Source organism: Phocoena sinus, chromosome 1 (assembly GCF_008692025.1).
Source record: "Phocoena sinus isolate mPhoSin1 chromosome 1, mPhoSin1.pri, whole genome shotgun sequence".
Lineage (NCBI taxonomy): Eukaryota > Metazoa > Chordata > Mammalia > Artiodactyla > Phocoenidae > Phocoena > Phocoena sinus.
Window position 1 is genome coordinate 152022966 of NC_045763.1, and position 22744 is coordinate 152045709.

Sequence of the window (22744 nt, forward strand, 5' to 3'; positions counted from 1 at the left end):
CATGATCTTGGGGGACATCACCCAACCTCTCAGCATGAGCTTCCTCAAGTGTGCCAGCAAACTGGAAAGTTCTTATGGCCAGACATAAGGCCACTGGTCAGGTAAGGCCAGCAGGTTTGGGGCCTGACATTCTCAGGGTGGTCTTGGGGAGAACCAACCTGGACACTGAAGTGGAAAATGGGGCAGGATGCTGAGAACTCTGGGAGATGTGTGTGAAAGGAGGTATGGACAGACCCAAGGTAAGAGGCCATCCGGGCAGTGGGAAGGGGAGTCGTGTCTGTGCAGTTACTGCTGGGCCAGAATTATAGGGAGGTTTGTATCCTAGTTCTGCTGCCCTGGCCTTGACCATCCCCCATGTCAACCCTCTCTTGAACTTTCCTCCTTGCCCCCCAATAAGTCAGAGAGCCACTTGGTTGGGGGAGCACAAGGGTCAGCGGCAGTAGCCAGAACCCCAGACCCTTCCCCAGGACTCCTGGCTGGCCCCACCCCTCAGGCACCAACTTGGGCCACGGCTGGGACCCCGAGCACAGAGTCCCAGGCCTCTTCTGCTCCCACCCCAGGTCACCCAGAGCTGACTTCCAGCTCTGAATGCAGCAGCATCTGGAATACAGCAGGGAGGGTGCAGGGCACCATGCCCACAGCCCAGGGTGGGTTCAGGGACACATACAAACCAAACTCTCTCTCCACTTTACGTACACATACAAGCAAGCCCCACTTGCGCTCAGAAGGCCCGGAGGGGGCCTTCTGTCCTCCATCTTTGGCATCAATCTGTCAAAACCAGCTTTTCAGCATGAGACTGTTCACTCCTTTCTGTACAACACGAATTAAATATATTATCTGTCTTTGCGCTGAGTCACAGGACGTTCACAGTACAGTGGGGGAGGAGGGGAGGGACCTGTGGGGAAACCAAGACCCTCCAGGGCTGCTCCTCAGGCTGAGGGGGGTGCGCAGGGGACCTGGCCTCCCCTCGGCCTCGCCATCCAAGATTCAGCCGGGTGTTGAGGAGACTTTGGGAACAGGACAGGTGTGCTCCATAGGGGTGGGGGCCGGGGCCTTCTCGCAGGCCCTAACACTCCCAGTCCCCTGGGGCCTGGGGCTCAGGGCTCGGGATCAAAGTCTATCCCGTCCTGTCCCACCTTCCTGTACCTCAGACTGTGGTGCTGATGCTTTCTCTGGTGGCCGCCCTCTGGGGAGGCCAGGGGCATGGGGAGGCTGGTGCCCAGATACGGTGGAGCAAGGACAGAGCCACGGGGGGGCCGGGAAGGAGGGGACGAGGGAGGCTGTGCCAGCCCCAGGGAGCTGGCAGCAGCGTGAGGGTGACTCTGCATATCTGGGTACCGTCCTCGGGACCCTGGCCCAGGGCTGGCTTACCAGCGCTCAGGAACGATAAGCAGGAACCACTCTCAGGAAAGGGTGGAGAGGTAGCAGCTTGGGTCAGAGCTCCAAGGGCAGTGCGTGCTCTACCACCTGCCAATTTAAGGCAATCCCATTCGGACTGGGGAGACGGGCGGGCCAGGCTGAGCTGGCAGGAGTGCAGCTGGCGGGACCAGGCCACCACTGGACTCAACTGGGCGTCCAGCAGCATACGGGGCCTCCGGCGAGGAGTGGGGAATGGGAACAAGTGGGGGATGATGAGAAGACGGGGTGGGGCTACAACTCCGTTGCTCTGGGGACACCCGCCCCTCAGGTGAGGGTGGGCTTTGGCACACACGTTGGCACCCAGGATTCCAGAGTCCCAGACAAGGTGCCATGTTGCTTCCTGCTCTCAGCGGGGGAAAAACGGGAAAGACGTGTGGGCTCCAAGGGGCCTGAAAGGGACTCGACCAAACTGGTGAGGCAGGCAGGTACCCCGGGTGGGGAGGCATGGTGGTGCCCATGTTCAAGGCATAGCACTCTGCCCGGCCTCTAGATTCTTCTGTCCATGTGGGTTCCATGCTGGTGTCTGAGCACTTTAGGGTGGGAAAGTGTCTGAGATCGCTCCCTGTCCCCTCACCTCCTCCCAGGGAAGCAGCTCATGCCCAGCCCCAGGGAAGGTGATGGAGGGGTTGGTGTCCAGGCCAAGGCCACTGGGGAGGCATGTGGGAAGAAGGGAGAGGAAACAGCCGTGGCCAGCAGGGCTGCCGAGAGGTCTTCTGGACCGGCCATTAGCCCTCACTCCTCAGTCCTCCGAGGCCACACGGGCCCCATCCTGCCGCAGTTGTGCTCAGTGTGACCTCTCGTCCCTTGGGCCACAGCAGGGTGGGCACAGCTCAGAAGATGCTCTGCCGCCGGCCCTTCCCTCGCCCTGGAGAATGGAAGGAAAGATGTGGGACGGCAGGGAGAAGCTGGGCCGAAGGTCACCTGAGATCAGGAGGGACGGGCGTCCTCCAGAGCTACTCTGATAGAGCCAGCGAGAGCACGTGCTTGGGAGCTGGTCAGCCCTGGGTTCAAATCCCATCTCTGCTACTTACTAGCTATGTGAAATTGCACCTTAGCCTCCCAGGGCCTCAGTCTCATTGCCTGTGAAATGGGGAGCATGAACTAATAGTACCAATTTCAAGGGGTATTTTAGGATTAAATGAGATACTGCATAGAAAGCACTTATCATGTCTGAGGCCATCAGCTAGTCTAGAAACAAAGTATAGTTCTCCCAGGATGGAGGCCAGAGAGCTCAGAATTTGCAGAGAGAATGAATCAGGAAAAGCGTGCACCTTCCTCAGGGCTACTGTCAGAGGCAGCGTTCTGTCTAGGGTGGGGGTTGAGGAGGGAAACGCAGGAGGAGGAAGCCTGGCAAGGAGATAGGGAAACCAGTCCCTTCCCTGCTCCCCACGGGCCCCCGGAAGACAGGCCAATGTCAGGGAGGCCACGCTGATTCCCACGGCAGGAGGGGCTGCCCTATCTCTGCTCCTCAAGAGGGTGGAGCCGCCTGCCCTGGCCTCCTCTAACAAGAGGAGGAGGTGGGGGAGGCATGAGCCCCTACCTGGCTGCTGAAAGGCCAGGCCCCGGTAGCCTGGGTCCTTCTGGAGCTGGATCTCCTTCAGGGAGAAGATGGAAGCAGCTGGGGTGAGAGAGGGAAAAGGCCAGGAGAGAGCTGAGTGGAGCTGGCCCTGCTCCTGCAGCCTGAGGCCCCCACACCCATCGAGCACCCCCTTAGTTAGGACTGGCCCAGGAGCACCTAACTGGGCCTTTCGGGCAGCACCTTGGATCCACAGGGTTTCCTCCCCTCGTTGCAAACGAAAACCCAAGGAGGGGCAGCCAGGCTGCTCAGCTAGACCCAGGGCCTCTGGCCTCTTCGTTTCGGCTCCTCCACTCACACCAGCTGCTCCCTTTCTCTGGTTCTGGGGTGGCCCTGCCCCCTTCCCCCAACCTCCCCTACACACTCACTGTCTTCGAGCTGGTGCACACGCTCCCCCAGAGACCGGAAGTAGGGGTGCCTCAGGGCCGCCTCTGCTGACACGCGACTCTTGGATTCGTACTGAAAAGCAGAGGGTGGGGGACAGCAGGGACCCCTCTGGGCAATGCTATTCCCATGCTAAGTTATATGACCAAGAAGGGAAGGGCCAGAGTCTAACCTGAGAAGCCCCTGGGTCAGCTGCCCGCTCAAGCCAAGGCAGTCTCAGAACTCAGGGTCTCAGATCTCCAGCCACCAGGAGAAAACCAGAAGGGGGGCTTTCAGAGAATGACCTCCTCTTGGGATGGAAATACAGATGCCGAAGCATCTAAGATCACAACTTTAACAGTAATATTAACATGTAATGCTAACAACTACCCTTTATCGTGTACTTATTCAAGACAGGTACCATTCTAAGTGTATTCCATAACCTCAATTTATCCTCAAGACCATCTTACAAAATGTGAATGATTCATTCTACTTTGCAGTTGAGGAAACTGAGGCACAGAAGAGCTCTGTAACTTGCCCACAGCTACACAGCTAGGGTCTGAACTGGGGTTTGAGTTGGGAGGGCACCCACTCTTAAGTCTGTGGAAGCCAGCACTCCCCTCGGGCCCAGTGGGTGGAGGGTACGTGGGGAACGCCAGCACGCAGGTGGGACGGAGGGCTGGGCTGGGAACTTGGGGCTTCAGCTCTCTGACTGCCTGGCCCTGGTCGGCGTGGGAGCACACTCACCAGGAGGAGGCCGGTCAGGAGGTTGATGCCATCAGTGTCCAACCTGCGGGAGGAAGGAGCTGGCACAAGTCTGGTCTATGGGAGCGGGGTGGGACGGGTGGGGCTCACAGCCACCTCCGGGAGGGACAGCCAGGCCCACAGGCAGAGAGGAGGAGTGGGGAGGAAGGGCTACCTGGGAGCATGACTGATGAGAGGCTGGGGCAGGTACTGGGGGAAGTTGTACGCTCGGAACTCGGACAGGGCCATCACACCAGGCCACGTCTCTTCCGTGGGGGTCCCTGGGGAGATGAGAAGGGGTGGCGAGGGGTGAGAGGCCAGGGCCGAGGGCGACTTGGAGGGGCGCAAGGTAGGAGGTGGGGTCATAGAATGACTGAGTCCACCGGGCCCCCCCCCCGCCCCCCACACACCCCGCCCTGTAAAGATCCGGTGGGAGCTGCTCTTCCCAATCCGGATATGCGCCCGGGCTGGACAGAGTTCCGGCGCCCCCTAGTGGTGAGAGGGAGGAGCGGCAGGACACTGACCGAGGAGTCGGAAGATAAGGTGCAGCTCCTCCTTGACCGTGGAGCCGGGGAAGAGGGGCCTCCCTGTGGCCATCTCGTAATGGATGCAGCCCACGCCCCTGCAGGGAGCAATGGGCAGGGGCGGCGTTAGGCTGGACCTCCTTGCACTCGCGCTTCCTAGCGCTGCTCCACCAGGATGCCCTGCCACGGTGACTCAAATGGGTCACGGCACCGGGGTGGGTGGCCCAGAGCTGCAGAGGCTCCTAGCACAGCACAGCCACCCACTACAGCCTCCCTCTGGGGGCTTCTCAGGGCTCTAGGACGCTTTGATCTCTCCCCTTTCACTCTGTAGGATTTGGGTCTGCATAGCCAGCACCCATGAGGCAGCTCCTCAAGCAGTGTTGTCTCAAACTTCCCATCATGTGCCCCTCTGGAAGAGAGAAGTCCACAAATCCACTCTCCAAGGAAACCCCTGGTGTAGGGCACAGCAGCCATTCATCAGAAAACTGTGTTTTACCTTTAAAGTTTGGCAATCTTTTCCTTCTACACTGAATCATATGTGCTTTAATTTTAAGAAAAAAAAGTATCCCTTCTAAATTTTTCAGTAGAACTGATGCTTGGGTAAGATTCATCATATTTACTGTGGGCGCCCTCCTGTGCCCTCTGGTAACCCCCTATGTACCCCTGGGCGAATATTTCAGAAGCACAGCCTAGGAGAGTCTATTTAGAGCCAGGGAAACCCCAATGTAGCTCTGACTTAATTTTATTTTTTTTTAAATGTATCTTTTATTTATTTTCCCCCTAAACTTGCTTCTCTTTATTTTATTTTTTGGCCACGCAATGTAGCATGTGGGGTCTTAGTTTGCCCACCAGGGATCGAACCCGCATCCCCTGCACTGGAAGCACAGTGTCTTAACCACTGGACCACCAGGGAAGCCCTCAATTCTTTAACATCCAGTTCAGCAGGACGCCACATGGCTTTTATTCAAAAGACATTAGACAGTCCTTCGCAGAGGCCTTTGGGGCAGCAAAAGCGAGTCACAGGTGCAGAAGCCCCTGCCCCACGCCCCCAACCTCCCGCCCAGTCCCACAGCGCTTGCTTACCACATATCGATGGGGGTGGAGTACTCCGTGGACCCCAGCAGCACGTCGGGGGGCCTGTACCACAGGGTCACCACCTCATTGGAGTAGGTCTTCGTGGGCACTGACTTGGCCCGGGCCAGTCCTAGGGACAGACCCGTCACTGAACCGCCCCCCGCCCCCACCCCACCCCCCGACAGTGCCCACTTCCTGAGGAGACTGTGTCAGATTCCTCCACTACCCCGCCCCAGCCCTGTAGGCTCTGGCCCTCACCGAAGTCGGCCAGCTTCAGCTCCCCTCTCTCGTTGATGAGCAGGTTCTGGGGTTTCAGGTCCCGGTGCAGGATCTTGCGTCGGTGGCAGTAGGCAAGGCCCCGGAGCAGCTGGAACATGAAAATCTGGGGGAGGGAAAAGAAAGGAAGCAGTGCAAGGTGGGAGCATGTCCCATGGAGTGGAGGGGGGAAGGGAGGAACCCTGCGCCTCTTCCCCGTGGCTGGGACGGGGATGGGGACAAGACTGGGTGGAGGTGAGGTACTTGGAGAGCTACCTGGTTCTCCTGCCCGCGTGGAAGCCACATCCTGGGCCCCATCCACCCCAGGAAATGCCATCCAGAGGGCAGGGCACCAGGTGTACAGAGGAGGCAGGAGGGCGGGGGAGGAGAGAGTACCCCAGCCGGGGAGCTGAGAGGCGCCACACTGGGCCAGGAAGCCTGCCTGTGTGGGGACGTACGCACACAGAAGACGTCATTCATCCCTCTGAATTTCCCCGAAGCCTCTCTTCATCCTGGCATGTAACTCACGCTCCCGTTTGACAGAGAGGGAACCTGACGCTCAGCGTTAGAGCGGGGAGGCCCATGACACGGAGGCTCTTACCTTGACGTTGTGAATGCTCATGAGGTTTCCACAGTGGTCCAGATACTGCTTCAGGTCACTGTCCTGGAACACAGGGCCTGGCTCAGCCCTCGCCCTGACCTGACGCCTGGCCAGGCGCCCTTCCCTGGGCAGGGCCCAAGCCGAGGAGTGGGACAGGTCCCTGGCTCTGAGCTGCCCCTAAGCCTGGGCCCTTCGGCCATTCCTGAATGGGAGCATCTGAGAACCTGATTCCAGAACAAGGCCTGGGCCACCCCCCTCTCTCCCCCACCCCACCCCTACCCCAACTCACCAGGTACTCAAACACCAGCGTGAGGGAGCGCTCCGTGTGGATGAGGTCATGCAGGGTCACAATATTGGCATGTTTCAGGTTCCTCAGTAAAGACACTATGGGGAGACAGGCCTGCCTGTGTCCCTTAGGCCCCGTATGCCCCTCATACCCTCTCCTCCTGGGACCAGCCTCAGGAGTCCCCATTCCAGCAATGACTCTTGGCCCCCAGGCTGCCACCAGGGCTCAGGCCAGGAACCCTTCCTCCCAGGAGCCCCAAGACTACAGGACCCTAGGATGCTGTACCCTCTCGGATGGCAGTGCAGGGCGCGCCTTCTTCATGTTCCAGCCGGATCTCCTTCAGGGCCACGAGGTTCTCTGTCAGTTTGCTGCGCCCTTTGAAGACTGTGGCATAGGTTCCCTGGGAACAAGAACCCCAGCAGCCCAGCCACATTCAGGCCCCGCTCTCCTCTGTCCAACGTCCTCCTCTTTGTGCCTCTGCTTGGGCTGTGACTTTGGCAGGACCGCCCTTCCCTACCCACCCCCCCACCCCTTCACTGAAATTCTGTTTCTTCCAAAGCCCACTTCTCTGTGAAGCTATCCCTAACTCCTTCCCGGTCAGAAGGAACTGTCTTTCCTGTAAGCCCCCAGCAGGCAAGGTGTCCCTCTATTATAACACCAGTTTTGTTCTTCCTTATGTTCTGTTGATGTTTATGTGTAGGTCTCCTCTGGGTTCCTGGAAGGAAAGGGCCACATCCTCCTCTCTGTAAACCACGGCCCACCCCCCCACCCCGCCCCGCCTGGAACACAAAGCCCAGCACCGTGTTTACGGAAATAGCTAATAATTACACGGCACAAAAGCTTACAGTGACCTACTCAGGCCTCACAACACCCTACGAGGTAGAACAATTAGGATCTCCATTTGACAAGAGGAAGAAACCGAGGCACAGATGGAGGTCACATAGCTCACACCAGGCCACAGAGCTGGTAAACGGAGGAGTTGGGATTTGATCCCAGACAAGAAATATTAGCAGGAAACGAAAGACTGGATTCTGCCCCAGAGCCCATCAGCCACCCCATCCTCATGCCCTCCTCCAGGACCTGGGCCCACCTTAATACCTGCCAAAGGCTGGGCCAGACTGCATGGCAAGATCTGTGGGACAGGGGTAGTGTGACCACAGACTGGGGAAGGCTGGGGAAGACCCTGTTCCTCTTCCTAGCCATCCTGCCTGGCGGCCTGGAGAAAACCCAACCCAGCCTCTTACCTCCCCCAGTTTGTCCAGTTTCACGTATGTTTCCAGTTTCCCAAAGCCGATATCTGACTGAGAGGGAGAGACATAGGGTCCTGTGAGCTTGAAGGCCCCAGCAGTCCCACATAGAGTGCACCTCCTCACCCCCAGCCTCCAGGTGGAAAGGGAATGAGACCCCCAGGGGGTCTGAGGCTAGCAGGGTGAGGGCAACCCCAAATCCTCCCTCTCCACTTCTCTCTGTCCCTGTGATAAAGGAGGGAGGCCTTGGAAGTGCGAGTTTCTTTCTCCCGTGGCAGTGGTGGGTGCAGAGCCCAGGGTTGTAGTCCTGGGATCGCCACAGGCCTTTATCACCTGTCTGTCTCCATCCTGCTCAGAAGCCCCTCAAGGGCAGGAACTGTGCCTTTTACTCCACTGTACCTTGGGGGTCCAGTTCAGAACCCACCTCGCTACAGCCTCTCTCATCAGCACACTTGCTCCAGCTCAGCAGTACCCAACCCTTAACAATACGGATTCCTGGGCCCCACCACCGAGAGTTTGATTCTGTAGGTATCTGGACTGGGGACCAGAATCTGTGTTTTGTAAGATACTCCCAGGGAAATCTGATAGGCAGCCAAGACTTAGAAACACGGGCCAGCTGGTTTATTGACCTCATGCCAGTGAAGACTCTGGAACCCAGAGGGGGCTTGGAGCTCAGCTCCAGCACTGGTGGGACTCAACTAGGGAATGGAGGTTGACCAAGAGGACCAGCTGTGGGAATCCTCTCGGCCAGAAGGTGGCGCCAGAGGCCCAGAAACCTCCCTGGAAACTGCTGCAGGCCTCAGCCGCGACAGGCAAAACCAGGACTGACGTCTTGCAGGGGAGAGGGTGTTCCACCCAGGCGACCTCTGACCCTCTTGGGACTCACCAGGGAGGCACGGCGGGACATTCGGGTGAGCGGTTTGGGCAGGTCTGGGCTCTCCAGCTGCAGCTTCTGGAGGAATTCCTGGGGCAGACGGATGTCCATGGGCAGAGAGAGCCTCTTACTGATGTCCTGCAGTGGCCAGGATGAGACAGGGCCACCAGTGTTTGCTCCAGGGTAGCCAGGGCTGTGGGACCCTCGCCTCTGGCCCTGGGCCTGGCTTCCCCTGTGAACAACCCCAGCAGGACTGAACCATGGGCTGTGAGGCTTCAAAGATGTGCTGAGACATATATGAACATCCAGGGGTTGCTGTGTGACCTTAGGAGGTGCCTTCCCCTCTCTGGACCTCAGAGTCACCATCTGTAGAATGAGATTCCTGCAGACACTGCGATTCTGTAAGCATGTTTTTCATACACTTGGGCACATGTATATGGGTCATAAGACCAATAGTCAAATTGTCTCGCCCTTGCTATGTACCAGGAACGTTCAGAGCATGCATATATTCTCATTTAATCTTCTCGATGACCATTTTAACACAAGGAGACTGTGGTACACAGAGGTTGCCTAGCCTACTCAGGGTCACAGAGCTAATCAGTGGCAGAGCCGGGATTTGAACCCATGAAGTCTGGCTCCAAGGCAACCACCTTCCCGGGCATACATCTGTGGATGTGTCGTAGAGCCTGGAGCCCCTCACCTCCATGGAGAAGCGGCGCTGGTTCTGCCGCCGGTACTGCGTGCCAGGGGACAGCTGCCCGGGGTCCTCCCCTCTGTCTGCGGGGGAGAAGGTGCTGGACTCTGGCTGGGGGTCTCTGCCCAGAGGACGGAGCTGCAGGCCTGAGAGGGAGAGACATCAGCCACCCTCCCTGCCTCTGCCCCGGCATGGGGGTGGGGAGGAGACTTCACTCTGCCCTTCCCCGGTGTGTCAGGGAGGGTGGGGAGGGGCGGGGGAAGGGCCCCAGACCCCTCACCCTCATTGTGCCGGCTGTGGAGCTGGTTGAACTGCTCTGTGAACTCGACCAAGGACTCCTCGATGGTCTCAGTGCGGGGCACGGACAGGGAGAAGCGGCGCTTGAAGTTCTTCATTTTGCTCACGATCAGCAGGCAGCAGGCCGCAGGGTCCTGGGACAGAAGTGAGGACAGCGGGTGAGAACACGGCAATGGGTCCGGTCGACACCAGCTTCCCATCAAGCTCTGTCGCCCTGCACTCAGGGGCCAGGGTTGCAGCTTCCTAACCCTCTTCCTCCTTGGGAATCTCATTCCCCCAGGACTCCCTGTCCCTGGGGGAGATATTCACAGGGGATATTAAGAAGCACAGCAAAGTACTGCTCATAACAGCAGCTGGATGTGCCAATAGGATCCTGAAGGCCTCCCCAGGGCCACATGGTAACCTTCCAGCTGCCGGAGGTCTAGAGAGTTCTGGAAGGAGGCCAGGGGTGGCAGGGAAGACACCAGGACCGGGTGGCCCTAGGGCCAGCAGCTCTTTACCAGCTTGCACGGAAGAGGCTGAATATGTCAACAGGCAGCAAGCCTTACTGATGGATGCCCATAAGCTGAACATAACTTAGCCTACACCCTTGTAACGCAGTCTGGTCCCAACCCCATTTCATCCAAATATTGACACCTGGGAGTCCCTCTCTGGCTTGTCCTGGGTCCCCAGGAGACAGAAAGAGGGAGGAAAGGGACAAGGGAGAGGATGTGTGCATCTGAGCTGGCCCAGCCCCATCCCTCCTGCTGAAATATGGGAGGTCGGGAGCAGTTGAATGTCTCAAGGGAAAGACAGAAATTTACCGGAAACAGACAGGGCCCCCAGGGAGGAGGGGCTGAACACTGCTGGCCCCTCCCACACCAGAACCCCAGCAGGCAGGGTGTCTACTGCAGAGAGGGGTGGGCCCTCCCCACCGAGAAGGGGTTCCCTCCCTGCGGCTCCTCTTGCCCCGAGTGAGGGGACACGGCTGGCCTCCCAATGAGATTTGTGCAACTGCTTCTCCCCCTAGACCCTCCCTTCCCTGTTCCGCCCTGAAAACTCAGAGTGGGGCTGTCACGCTTTCCCTTCCCTTTCCCCCCCTCCCCTCCCCTCCCCTCCGTGGTTTCATAAGCTCCCAGTGTGGCCACCCCCTCATTTCTACTCTGCCTCCTTCTCCCTCAGCTACAGTGGGGCTGGGATCAAGAGGCCTCACAAGGGCCCCCACCCACGCCTGCCGTGAAGCCATCAGGGCTAGCCCTGTGATGGGAGGGGGCCCACCCTGCACCCTCTCCCAGCTTTTACCCATGCACCAAGCATAGCCCATTTCCAGAGGATGCTCTCAGCACTGTCACTGGCCAGTAACCAGTTGCCAAGGCGACCAGGCCCCTCCTGAATCCTGGTTTAAGGGATTATGGGTCAGTAGCATGTTTACTTTGCTTAAGGATCACATCCTTCTGTACTCAGCCAGCCTGGAAAGGGTCCTTTCCCTGGCTACCCCCAAATGCAGCTAAGTTGTGGCCCTCCAGCTCCTCCGAGCCCAGAGACTGGGTATGGCCAGGCACTCCTTCCTCAGGCTGGCCCCTCTCAGAGTACAGGCGTTGGGTCTGCACTGCCAGCCGAGCCTGTCTCTGTCAGTGGGCCGTGAAGTCTCACTCCGTTCGGCTCAAGAAATGAAGTGCCAAGCATTACACTAGGCACTGGGGTTAGTGGTGAGTAAAGCCTGGTCCCTCTTCTCAAGGAACCTGGGGGCTGTGAGGCCTCCTTTGATGAGAAGGTAGCTGAAAGGTCTTCTTCTTCCAGCTTCCTTGCAAAGCCCACCAGCCTGGAACTTCCTTACTTCTCCATCTCCAAGCTCATTCCTGCCAGCCAACCTCAGCCACTCGTCCTGGCTCTGCGATGTCCAGGCCTGTCGTCTGCAGGATTCTCATGGACAGGAAGCTCCCAGAGGCTGCCACCCACCTCACTCTTGTGTGCAGCCAGCCGGGGATGGGGGGGCATAAGGGGGGCTTCATGATGGTGGCAGCGTGTAGGCTCCAGTGACAAGAGGACCTGGACACGCCCTGCCTGCTGACTCATATTTCCCACACGACAGGAGAGTGGAGATGTCCCCGTTGTACAGATGAACTGTTTACAAGCTGGCTGAACGTGAGCATCAGCAGGGAGTACTGGGAAACATTCAGATTCCTGGGCTTCGCTCTCAGATTCTGGAACTGAGGCTCTGAGGATGGTGCCTGGGAAAATGCATTTTTAGAAATCATCCCCCATCCCACAAGTGGCAGGGGGTGGCCAAAACCAAACACACAAATGAAAAAAAAAACCCACGCCCAATCATCTGAACACTAGAGCCATGGCTGGGAAGCATCTGAGGTCTAGGTAAGGGATGGTAATCTGCCCAGGTTTCCAGGTTGCACTCATGTGCTGAGATGAGGAATCCTCGAAGCTGCGGAGGCACGGGAAGGTGGAGGAGCGCTGAGTGGAGCAGAAGACCCACCAGAAGGGGAGAAAATGTGTGCCCTGCACAAACCGATACCCCAAGCTCAGTCATGCTCATCCTAGGGGGTGGGGCGACTGGGCACTTGGCTCCCTGAGGTCTGGGCTCTGCCAAGAGGGGCCAGTCACGCCCTCTTCTAAAAACAGGCCTCCCCATAAAGCCATCCTACAGTCTGGGACTTATGGGATGGCACATAGGGTTTGTGGCTCAGGAATCCACCAGTAGCGGCCATATATCTCACGCCCTTGCATTTGCCTGTAGAGGAGGGAGAGGGGAGCTCATCAAAAGCCTCTGGGAGGGAGGCCCCCAATCTCTACAAGACAAAGGAGAAGCAGCCTGAACTGCATCTGCCCTCCTTGTTAGCAGCAAGGAGACACCAGTGGGACCAGCAAGCATGTGGACGGTGAAACTGGGGACGGCTCACTTGAGCGGGAATGGGGGACCAAGCAACGCGGACGATGGGAACCAGCTGCTCTGCACCCGGCCTGAGAAGAGACCGAGAGGAAGTGGCTGTCACTGTAGCAGGAGCGATGGCGGTCAGATGTAGGGATGGACTTCCTGGTGGTGGCAGGGGAGCAGGCAGCAAGGGTGGTGACCACGCAGAGAGTGGACGCTGCTCTCGGACGGGGACAATTGGGGCCTTGAACCCGGCAGGGTCTGGGTGTGCCAGGGCAGGCTGGGCAGTGAATGGTCTGTTGTTCCCTACCTCAGGACACAAGATGCCTCTGTGACTTCTTTCTTGGGAGAGTCAGTTCCTCAGATTTGAGGGCCAGGGGGGAAGGGCGACAGGAAAAAGGCCTGTTACCTTCGTGCGGTCTGCCCCTCACCCCCATCTGGGGACAGAAGGGCTCAGTGTGACCCGGCCTGAAGCCAGCCCAGGGCTGGGCACAGTGTGGCCTTTGTCCCCAGGGCCAGGGAGCCATCTGGGGCTGTCCCCGTGCAACTGGTGTCAGGGGAAGAGGGAGACGGGCGTCCAAGGACGCTGGCCTGGCCCGGTGGGATGGGGGGATGCTGAAGGAGAAGGCCCCCTCGGGAGCTGCAGGCGTGGGCAGGCAGACCCCCAACCAGGCCTTCCCTCCTGCCCAGGTGAGTCCCTAGAGTTCTTGGCCTACCTCCCATCACCTCCTCCTGGGCACACACCAGCCAGCCCAGCAATTCCTGCTGGTGCCAGAGAAGCAGGTAGCTCAGGAGGAAGGAGGAGCCAGACTGAGAGGAAACTGACACTTGCCCCGAGGCCACCGTGTGCCCCGCAAGAAAGGGCTGGACTCCTGGAGTGTTAGCAGGAACGGGCACTACGGGCACTCACAGAGCCACCATTCTAACCCTCCCTGGCTCGCCCGTGGAGGACAACACGGCTCCCAGAGGGGAACTGACTTGCTCAGAATCATGCAGCAATTTCCTGACTGTTGCCAAGTACACAGACTCAAGTGACCACATTGCTCCTCTCTTCTCCTAACTGGAACTCTCCCACCCTGCCCCTCCCTGCGGCCTAAGCTCTAAGTGCGGTTTTCTACCTTCCAGGTCTCCTCCACCGCCATCCTGAATTAAAGTCAGACAACCCCAGCTTCCAATCCCGTGCCACCACTAGCAGGCTGATGACGGAGATACAGTGACACCATCGCTCGTAGCTTTTCATTCAACAATTCTTTATTGAACATCTACTATGTGTCAGGCACTGTTGTTGACCCTGAGAATCCACTTGTGAACAAAACAGACATTAATCCTGCCCTCATTAATCCTGACACTCTAAAAGGGGTGGGGAGGGGAAACAAAGAAAATAAGTAAATAAAATATATGGTATGTTAGATGGTGACAAGCGCAACAGAGAAAAATAAAACAGGAAAGAGGGATGGGGTGTGAGAGGTGGGATGTTGCAGTTTTAAATAGGGCGTTCAGGAAGTCTTCCCTGAGAAGGTGACATCTTCTGGGAAATATTCTGAGTAGGCACCGGGGAGGGAGCTAGTCATACAGAATCTGGCGGAAGCATGTCAGCAAGGGAACGGTAGGTGCAAAGGTCCTGAGGCAGAAGTGAGTTTGGTACCGTCTGGGAACAGCAGTGTGGCTGGAGAAGAGAGCTGATCACGTTGGGGCCCCTCGGGATTTGGGAGGCTTTGCGGGGTTGAGTGATTTGATCCCATTTAGGTTTTAATTGGCTCCCTCTGGCTGCAGCAGGGAGCTCGGTCAGGAGGTGATGGCTGGGGGAAGCGTAGAGCAGTGGAGGTGGGGAGAAGTGGCTGGATTCTGGGTATATTTTGAAAGTGGAGCCAGAGGGATTTGCGGACAGATTGTATATGGTGTGTGAGAAAGGAGTCAAGCAGGACTCTGAAGGGTTTGGCCTGAGCAACTGGGAGGATGGGTGGCCATAGTGGGGATGAGGGATGCTAGGACTGGAGGTCTGGGTGGGGTTTTAGGCACGTGTTTCACGTCCAGTGGATGTCTGAGTGGGGATGCTGAGCGAGCTGACACAAGGAAGACACCCAGAAAACGTTAGCTCTCTTTTCTCTCTTTCTTTTTCTCTCGACTTCCTGCACAGATGTAAAAATGTACCAGAAAAGAGGCCCATATAAAGCGCATCAGACACATCCCTCACAGACGTTCTTAGAGCCCATAAGGCACTTTGAAGCCTTGGGATGGAAGAGGACCAGGGAACAGGGAACATGGTTGGCAATCGGCAGGCCTGAGCCACCAGATGGAGATGGAAAGGCCAGGCAGGAGGGGTCCCCCCAATTATTGATGCAACTCGGCAGGGCCACGCCGGGCAGGGGACCTGGGCCTCCTAGCTGACTGCTCTTATCCACGGGGCAGGCCAGGCTGGCCCACGGGCCCACCATCCAGGTAGTGCAGAGGTGGCCTGCCGCTCCCCACCCCCTGGACGACCTCTGCCAGGCCCCAGAACTAACACCTGCCTCTAGGCTGGGACACCTGGGCGACCCAGACCGGGAGACCATGGAGGCAGAAAAGGAGATCGACAAGAGCATCCAGGGGAGCTGGGCCACAGCCTCCCTCTCACAGAAGTTTGGCTGCAGACTGGTGCAGAGGGAGGAGGGCAGCTTCACTTCCTAACCTCCAGGGAGCCAGGCTCTGAGATTCCTCAGGGAACCCTTATGAGAAGCCCCTTTGCCTTCCTCCTGAATAAAGTCCCACTCACAATAAAGCCTGCAACCCATGGTCCTTCAAGACCTGCCCCCCCGTTCCTCTCGGGCTCTGCTCTCCCCACTCCCCAACACAGCATGCAGTTCAGGTCCTGGGTCTTCAGAAGCTTCCCAGAGCCCCTAGGACCGCAGGGTGCCCATCTGACGGGCACACTCCATGCAAGTGCATCATCCACGAGATCACAGTGAGGACTTCTCTCGTGCCTCCCTCATCAGGGGTGCTTTGATTCCAGTGCCTAATGCTGGCCACATACAGCGGGCCTGGCTGGCTGTTTCACCAGCACATGGAGCACCTGCTGCATTCCAGGCACATGTCAGATACTTTTCCAAGTCCCTCTTTTGGCTTTGTTTCCTTTTCTTTTAGCGCTCAGTCTCTGTGAGTTCAGGGACAGGGGAGGAAGGACGTAACTTCCAGCTGCCCACTTTCTGAAGCCCAGAGGGTCTGACCCTTGGTCCCAAAGGCTGACCACCAGCTAGGATCCTTATGACATTCTCGGCTGCCCATTTCCTGCCCCCACCTCAGCCACTCAGCCACTCTGGGCCTTTGGGCGGGTTTCAAAACAACTAGAGGCCACAGCTGACCAAGTCTGCAGACGTCATGAGCTGAGACTTCAGAGCCACTCCCTCCTTGCAGTAGAAGTGTGCCTGCAGGGAGCCGGCAGATACCATCTCTTCCTTCATCTTCTAGCTGACCCTGCTTTGCACAGCTTGAGGCTTTAGCTTCCCTAGTTTGTGACAAACCTCAGGAGAAGCCAGTCACCGCATGACTGGCTGGAGCTGAGAGGCAGTGGGAGAAGCAGAAGCAGAAGCAGAAGCCCTGGAGCCCTCATCACTCACCTCATTCCGCAAGCTCTTGCCTGGATGAGAGAGGCTGTCAGCCTGGGGCCTTCTGAGTGGTCAGAATCAAGGGGACAGACAGGCCTGTGGTCACTCTGCCAGCGAACAGATGCTCTGGACACAGGGACAGAGCTCAGGGAAGATTCTCACAGCCCCCGTTGGAGCGCAGGAAGCAGGCGGGGAAGGCCTTCCAGGAGCAGGCAGGACTAACCTGCGAGAAGCCGGTCAGGAGGCGAAGCGTCTGGGGCTCAGGGTGGCCCCTGCCCTGGACAAATGCACCACTAGCCTCCACGGCGTCCTACCTGATGCAAAAGTCCCGCAGTGAGGGCCACGTGCTGCCCAGCCCTGCTCTCCAAAATCCTCTTCATTTTGGAGTCATGGAAGAAGTCCCAGCTCTCCCACCTACTAGCACTATGACCTGGGAAGGCACCGATGCCTCAGTTTCCTTTTCTGCTAAATGGGGATAATGCCTAACCTCCTATCCAATTGCCACTGGCTGCGAGACCTAACTTTCTCCGTTGCTTTCTGATGATGTCACTTCCCTATTTTAAATCCTTCAATATTAACACCACCCTCAGGAAAAAGTCCAAACTCCAGTGGCCAGAAGACTAGGCCTCCTGTGTTTTGACCCCTGTCTCCTCCTTGTCTCAGCTCTCACCCCTCCCTGGGGGGTCCAGCTTTATGAAATGTACTTGGCGTTCTCAGGGTAAACCACACTCACGGCCCACATGAACCTTCACTTGGCCTGGGATGCCCTTCCTCGTTTCTCCCTAGGTAAAAACCGCTGCCAAGCTCAACTCAAGTGTTGCTTCCCCTGGGAAGCCGCACGTGGCCACCCGTCCTCCCTCAAGGTAAAATGAGATGCTTCCAGAGCAGCCTGTGCACATTCGTAACTAGATGGTGATGTCTTCATGGCAAGAGCATGGTCTCAGGCAGCTCTGCTTCCCCAGCGCCTCACAGTGGAAGGAACCCACCAGGTGCTCAGCCAGTGTTTGTGGAATGAATGAACACACGGCTGAATTAGACCGCAGCCAGTGCACCATAATGACTCGTTCAAGCCTCTTTCCTCTATAGACATTTAAACATTAGGGCCATCGAAGACAAAGACCTTTTGGCACCTTGAACCTCCAGAACACTGTCTGTCTGTGTGCAGCCCCTTTCACTCTCAGGCAGGCCAGGGACCTGTTTCTACGTCTATCTTCTCCTTGTCAGGCCAGCCCCACTCTCAGCAGGTGGGACTTGAGCCCACGAGGATGGCCTGGTCCTGCCCTCTTTCTGGGCACACTAGAGCAAGCCCGGGGGTCCGTCAACCAGCCCTGGACTCTCTGGGACATCTTTCCTCCTCGCTTCTCCTGGCTCTCAGTGGGAACTGGAACCCAGGGACCTGCGGGCCCGGGACAAGGGGAAAGTCAGAAAAGTGTTCCCATCTTCAAGGCTCCTGTCAGGCATGACCTCTTCCTGGACGCCTTCTACGATGCCCCTCGTGTCCTCTCTAGCCTGAAACCCTGCTGGCCCAGCCAGGTGGGGGCCCCTCATCTGTGCTCCCACGGCATTCTGGACGTCCCCAAGTAGCACCCTTCGCTCCCTGTACTGTAACTGCTTGTCTGTTTCCCTAGTTTGCCTGCGGGCTTGTTAAGGGCAAAAACTGGGTCTGACTCATCATTAACACCCCCATGTGCCTGACATGGGGCCTGGCACCAAGCAAACCCTCAAATGATCAGTGAGCAAATCTATAAAAGCTGAAAATTCCTGGTTCTGGGAGCTGTTTGGAGGTAAGAGGGCTGCCAGGAGACTGTCAGTTGCCCACTGGACTCCAAGCCTCATCTGTAACCTAGCCCTCCTTCTCCAGCCAACTCTTCCCCATGGTAGTGGGGGGAGTGTGGGCTGGGGCAGAGGGGGCAGCTTCCTGCCCAGCAGCAACTCCCCCAGCGAGGTCTGTGGAGGCCTCAGGGTTGGCAGGTGCCACAGCACAGTGAGGGATGGACAGGGGGTGTAAACGATCCTAAAGAGAGGTACCAACTGAACATGCACCGAGTTGGGGCCTCCAGGGCTTGTGGAGAGGGGCTTGGCAGACCTTGGGGCCCTCCTCATGGGCTCCCATCTCCTAGGGGCAGATTTCTATGGCCTCACAGGTCAGGTGCACTACCCAGGCTCAGACCTTGGCCTCGACCCCTACAGATGACCCCTCCTGACCCCCCTGCCCCATTGGTGTGGGCCCCACATCAGCCCCGCTGATACTCTGTTCTTTTTGGCTTCCTAAGGCTCAAGGAATGAAGCCACATATATCATCTTCTGGTATTTTCTTTTTAGCCTTTTCTGGAGACCCAGCTAAGGCTGGCCTGTAATCTCTGTGGAGGCTCTGGATTTCTAAGTGATATGATGGGACAAGGTGCCCTTCTGTCAGCTCTGGTCCTGACCGTGCGTAACATCCCAGACCAGAGGCTGGAGCAAGGAGCCAGCGCAGGCAAGATCTCTGTCTCCCATGTCTGCTTCCAGACCAGGCCTGCCTCACCTCTCAGACAGAGAAGACCCTTTTCCACTCCTCTTAGCAGCATCCATTAAAGACCCTCAAGGAAGGTCCCTCACCTACTACACAGTGTTTTTAAAATTCCAGAGTCTGGAACCTCTTCTTAGGTCTTTCTTCCTAAATCCCAATGGAAACAGCTCACAACTGTTTCCTCTCTGTTTGCTGATGCCCACCATCCTCTATACAATCAGTAGGAGGAGAAATAAAGAGCGTCCAGGTCACCTCTCCTTCAGCCTTCCCTTGTGCAGATTGAAGAACCTGTCGTGGGATCTTTGTAAACATCTCTTTGGTTTTCTCGCCATGCCCAACTTTAGCAATGGAACGGCAGGGGCCTTCAAGCTCTGGCATCCCGGGGGACTGCTCAGTCACGTGAGCAGGGAGGGCGGGAGGGGAGGGTTTCCCAGCACCTCCAGACCACAGTTCTATTTATACTGCACTCCCAGGCCTCCACCGCCACCAGTTTGGCCCAACAACGCCAGGCCCACATTCTGAAGGACCCTGGCCAACATTCTCCATCCTTTAGGGCAAGCGGGCTTCCTCACACTCAGCATGGCCACCCTCTCACCAGGCTGGGTCCAGGCGGCCGCCTCGGCCTGGACCACCTCCCTGCTCCTCTCTGTCTCCAAGGCCCCCTCTGGGATGCCTCTGAACATCCTGCAGTTGTTCACCTGTTCTTTAAACGTCCCATCAGCGGCACCCGCCGCCCAGAGCTCAGGGGTGGCACTGGTTTCTCCTAGACCCTCTCTCACTTCACAAGTATCCACTCAGCACCAGGCACTGTCCCAGGCTCTTGGCTTGTCTTCCCCTCCCCGAGCCTTCTGGTTCTCCTGCTTCTTTCTCCCTCCCTTGTCTGGTGGACTTACTTCCTCTACCTGTCCCTGAATGTCGGTGTTCCTGAGAGTTCCCTCTTTGGCCCTTTGTTCCTCCCCATCTACACTCATCCTGGTGACCTCATGCTCTCCTGCGGTGGAAACCACCACCCATGTGCTGATGACTCCCAGATCCACAGCTCTGGCCCCACCAAGCCCCTGAGCCTCACACACACAGGCCCAACTGCCTGCTGGGCATTTCGGTCTAGATCTTCCCCTAGGGTCTGAGATCCTAGAATTACCCCACTGGGCCTAGGACAGTCCCCGAGACAGCAAATAGTTTGAGATGTGTATTTAAATGAAAAGGGCATTTGTGTACCACTTGTAAAAGCTGTATGTGTGCTAGATATACATGTGTCATACATGTACACTATATAAATATATGTAAATACACTGTATATAATCCAGAAGGATATAAATATATATATATGTGTGTGTGTGTGTATACATACCCCCCCCACATACACACATATATATATTCCAGAAGGATCTAAGTTAAAATGCTAACAGTAGTTATATAACAGGGTGGCAGAATTATGGGTTATTTTAATACCTTCTTTTTGCTTATTTGCATCTTCTAATATTTCCATAATGAACATTCACTGCTAATGTTAAAAGAAGAAGTAACGGGGCTTCCCTGGTGGCGCAGTGGTTGTGAGTCCGCCTGCCCGATGCAGGGGACGCGGGTTCGTGCCCTGCTCCGGGAGGATCCCACATGCCGCGGAGTGGCTGGGCCCGTGAGCCATGGCCGGTGAGTCTGCGCGTCCGGAGCCTGTGCTCCACAATGGGAGAGGCCACAGCAGTGAGAGGCCCGCATACCACAAAAAAAAAAAAAAGAAGAAGAAGAAGAAGTAACGCTTCTTTTTAAATGAAAAAAGTATTTTTAGGTAGATTCCAGAACTATTTAGTGCAAACATTGGGAGAACTATGGTTTTCTTGAGCAGGGTCGGCAAACTTTTCTGTAAAAGGCCAGACTGTCAGTATTTTAGGCTTTGTGGCCATATGGTCTCTGCCATTACACAGCTCTATCCCCATAAAGGACCCACAGACAAGATGTACATGAATGTGTGGCTGTGTTCCAGTAAACCTTCACTGTGGACACGAAACTTCGCATTTTATGTAATTTTCAAGTGTCACAAAATATTACTTTCAACTTTTGAATTTTTCCCAACTACTTAAAACTATAAAAATCATTCTTAGCTCACGGGTCGAGTAATATAGGCTGGATATGGCCAAGAGCCATGGTTCGCCAAGCTTTGCCCTTGGGCATCAGTGCCTGGATGGCGTTTGAATCCGGCACCCACTCCTTTGGGAAGTACTTATTTTCCTCTTATCTGACAAGGAGGAGGTCTTCCAGGCCTTTCTCATCCACTGAAGCTGTGGCAAGGACCAGCTGCCCTGGCCTCAGCTGGGGGAAGGCCCTGTGCTGCAAAGTTTGGGGGATCAGAGGCAGAGTCCCTCCCGGGGTCTCCGAGCACAGCTCACCTTGCCAGCAGGATTGGCAAAAGCTGGAACCACAAACCAGCCATCCTGGACGGAGCTCTAGAAATCCCCTAGTCTGTGTCCTTGTTTTTCGGGTGAAGAACGGAAGACTCAGAAAGGGGAGCGAGCTGCCCAAGGCCACTGGGTTGATGGGGCAGAGCCGAGACTAGAACTGAGGGCTCGTGACTTTGAGTTCCATGCCCTTTCTGCTCACCCAGGGTTGGAAAGGATGGCAAGGAGACGGCATTCTCCGCACCGGGCACCATTATCAGGGAAATCAGCAGCCCACTGGAGGGCTGCCTTGCACAGGGAAGGAGCCAGGCAGGTCTGGCGTCAGCCCACAATGTGGCACCCGGCCCAGCCGTGGCAAGGGGTGCTGCCAGCTGGGCTCCGTGCCAGTAACAGGGAGGGGCTCAGGGCCCCCTTTCCTGGCCTCAGCCTAAGCCCTGCTAGCAGAGGGGGTCTAGAGACCCAGCACCGCTGATGTCATGAGTGTGATGCCCTCCAGTGCAGGACCTACCACCTACCTGCTTCCAGGCACTGGATCCTGCCAGGATGTGGGGAAGGACAGCCACGTCCCCTCCTGGGCCTGGTCACCCAGCAAGAATCTCCTTTGCTGGGTGGCTAGGGCCAGAGGAGAGAAGGAGCCCCAGTTCCTGAGGGGATCCCCAAAGGCAGGAAAGGGGAGGCTCCTTTAGGGAAGCAAGGTGTGAGGACAAAAATCATTCTGGAACTTTGCCAGAGCTTCCCACAATAATGATAAAATGGAGAGGACGCTCAGGGTAAGGGAGGGTAGAAATGCTTTAAGAACAGAGTTTCCTGCCCAACTGAGGGCCTGAGCCCTGGTTTCTACAGGGATGAAGGAGAGGCCAGGGTCCTGAGAACTGCCAAATGTGGCCACTAAATCCATCTGCCACCACCCTGGATAATGACACCAGGCAGGGCAAAATTCAAGGAATATTGTGGACATTATCTCATTGGAATCCTCACAACCACATGAGGTAATACTATTACTCTTTCCATTTTCTAAATGAGGAAACTGAAACTCGGGTGAGCAAGTTCCCTCACCTAAGGCAACCACTTACTGAGCGACAGCGGCAGGATTTGCACTGACCCTGGAGTCCATACACTGCCCCCACCCACGGTGAGCAGGTGACACACACTCCACACACAAAAATGATGAATGAGGGGCTTCCCTGGTGGCGCCAGGGTGGTTGAGAGTCCGCCTGCCGATGCAGGAGACACGGGTTCGTGCCCCGGTCTGGGAAGATCCCACATGCCGCAGAGCGGCTGGGCCCGTGAGCCATGGCCGCTGAGCCTGCGCGTCCGGAGCCTGTGCTCCGCAACGGGAGAGGCCACAGCAGTGAGAGGCCCGCGTACCGCAAAAAAAAAAAAAATTGATGAACGCACCAGCTGGCCATTGTCGGGTCATGCTGTCTACACTGACCCCTCT

At 56.8% G+C, this 22744-nt stretch overlaps 1 protein-coding gene across 3 annotated transcripts in view; it reads right to left on the reverse strand.

Moving 5' to 3' along the window:
• CDK18 (cyclin dependent kinase 18) overlaps positions 1-22744 on the reverse strand; it is a 31892-nt gene that overhangs the window by 5292 nt on the left and 3856 nt on the right. Inside the window, exons 2-16 of one of the 3 annotated variants that reach the window (XM_032635552.1) lie at positions 9938-10088; positions 9664-9803; positions 8976-9101; positions 8087-8143; positions 7128-7242; positions 6846-6940; positions 6557-6619; positions 5959-6082; positions 5710-5830; positions 4627-4724; positions 4278-4383; positions 4106-4148; positions 3364-3454; positions 2960-3037; positions 1002-2284 (exon numbers count right to left, since the gene is read on the reverse strand). In XM_032635552.1, the coding sequence (XP_032491443.1) occupies positions 2250-2284; positions 2960-3037; positions 3364-3454; positions 4106-4148; positions 4278-4383; positions 4627-4724; positions 5710-5830; positions 5959-6082; positions 6557-6619; positions 6846-6940; positions 7128-7242; positions 8087-8143; positions 8976-9101; positions 9664-9803; positions 9938-10052 (1407 nt within the window). In that variant the 5' untranslated portion in view covers positions 10053-10088 and the 3' untranslated portion in view covers positions 1002-2249. Of the gene's footprint in view, positions 1-1001; positions 2285-2959; positions 3038-3363; positions 3455-4105; positions 4149-4277; positions 4384-4626; positions 4725-5709; positions 5831-5958; positions 6083-6556; positions 6620-6845; positions 6941-7127; positions 7243-8086; positions 8144-8975; positions 9102-9663; positions 9804-9937; positions 10089-22744 lie in introns of those variants that run through there. The other 2 variants (XM_032635545.1, XM_032635535.1) reach the window with 2 other exon arrangements.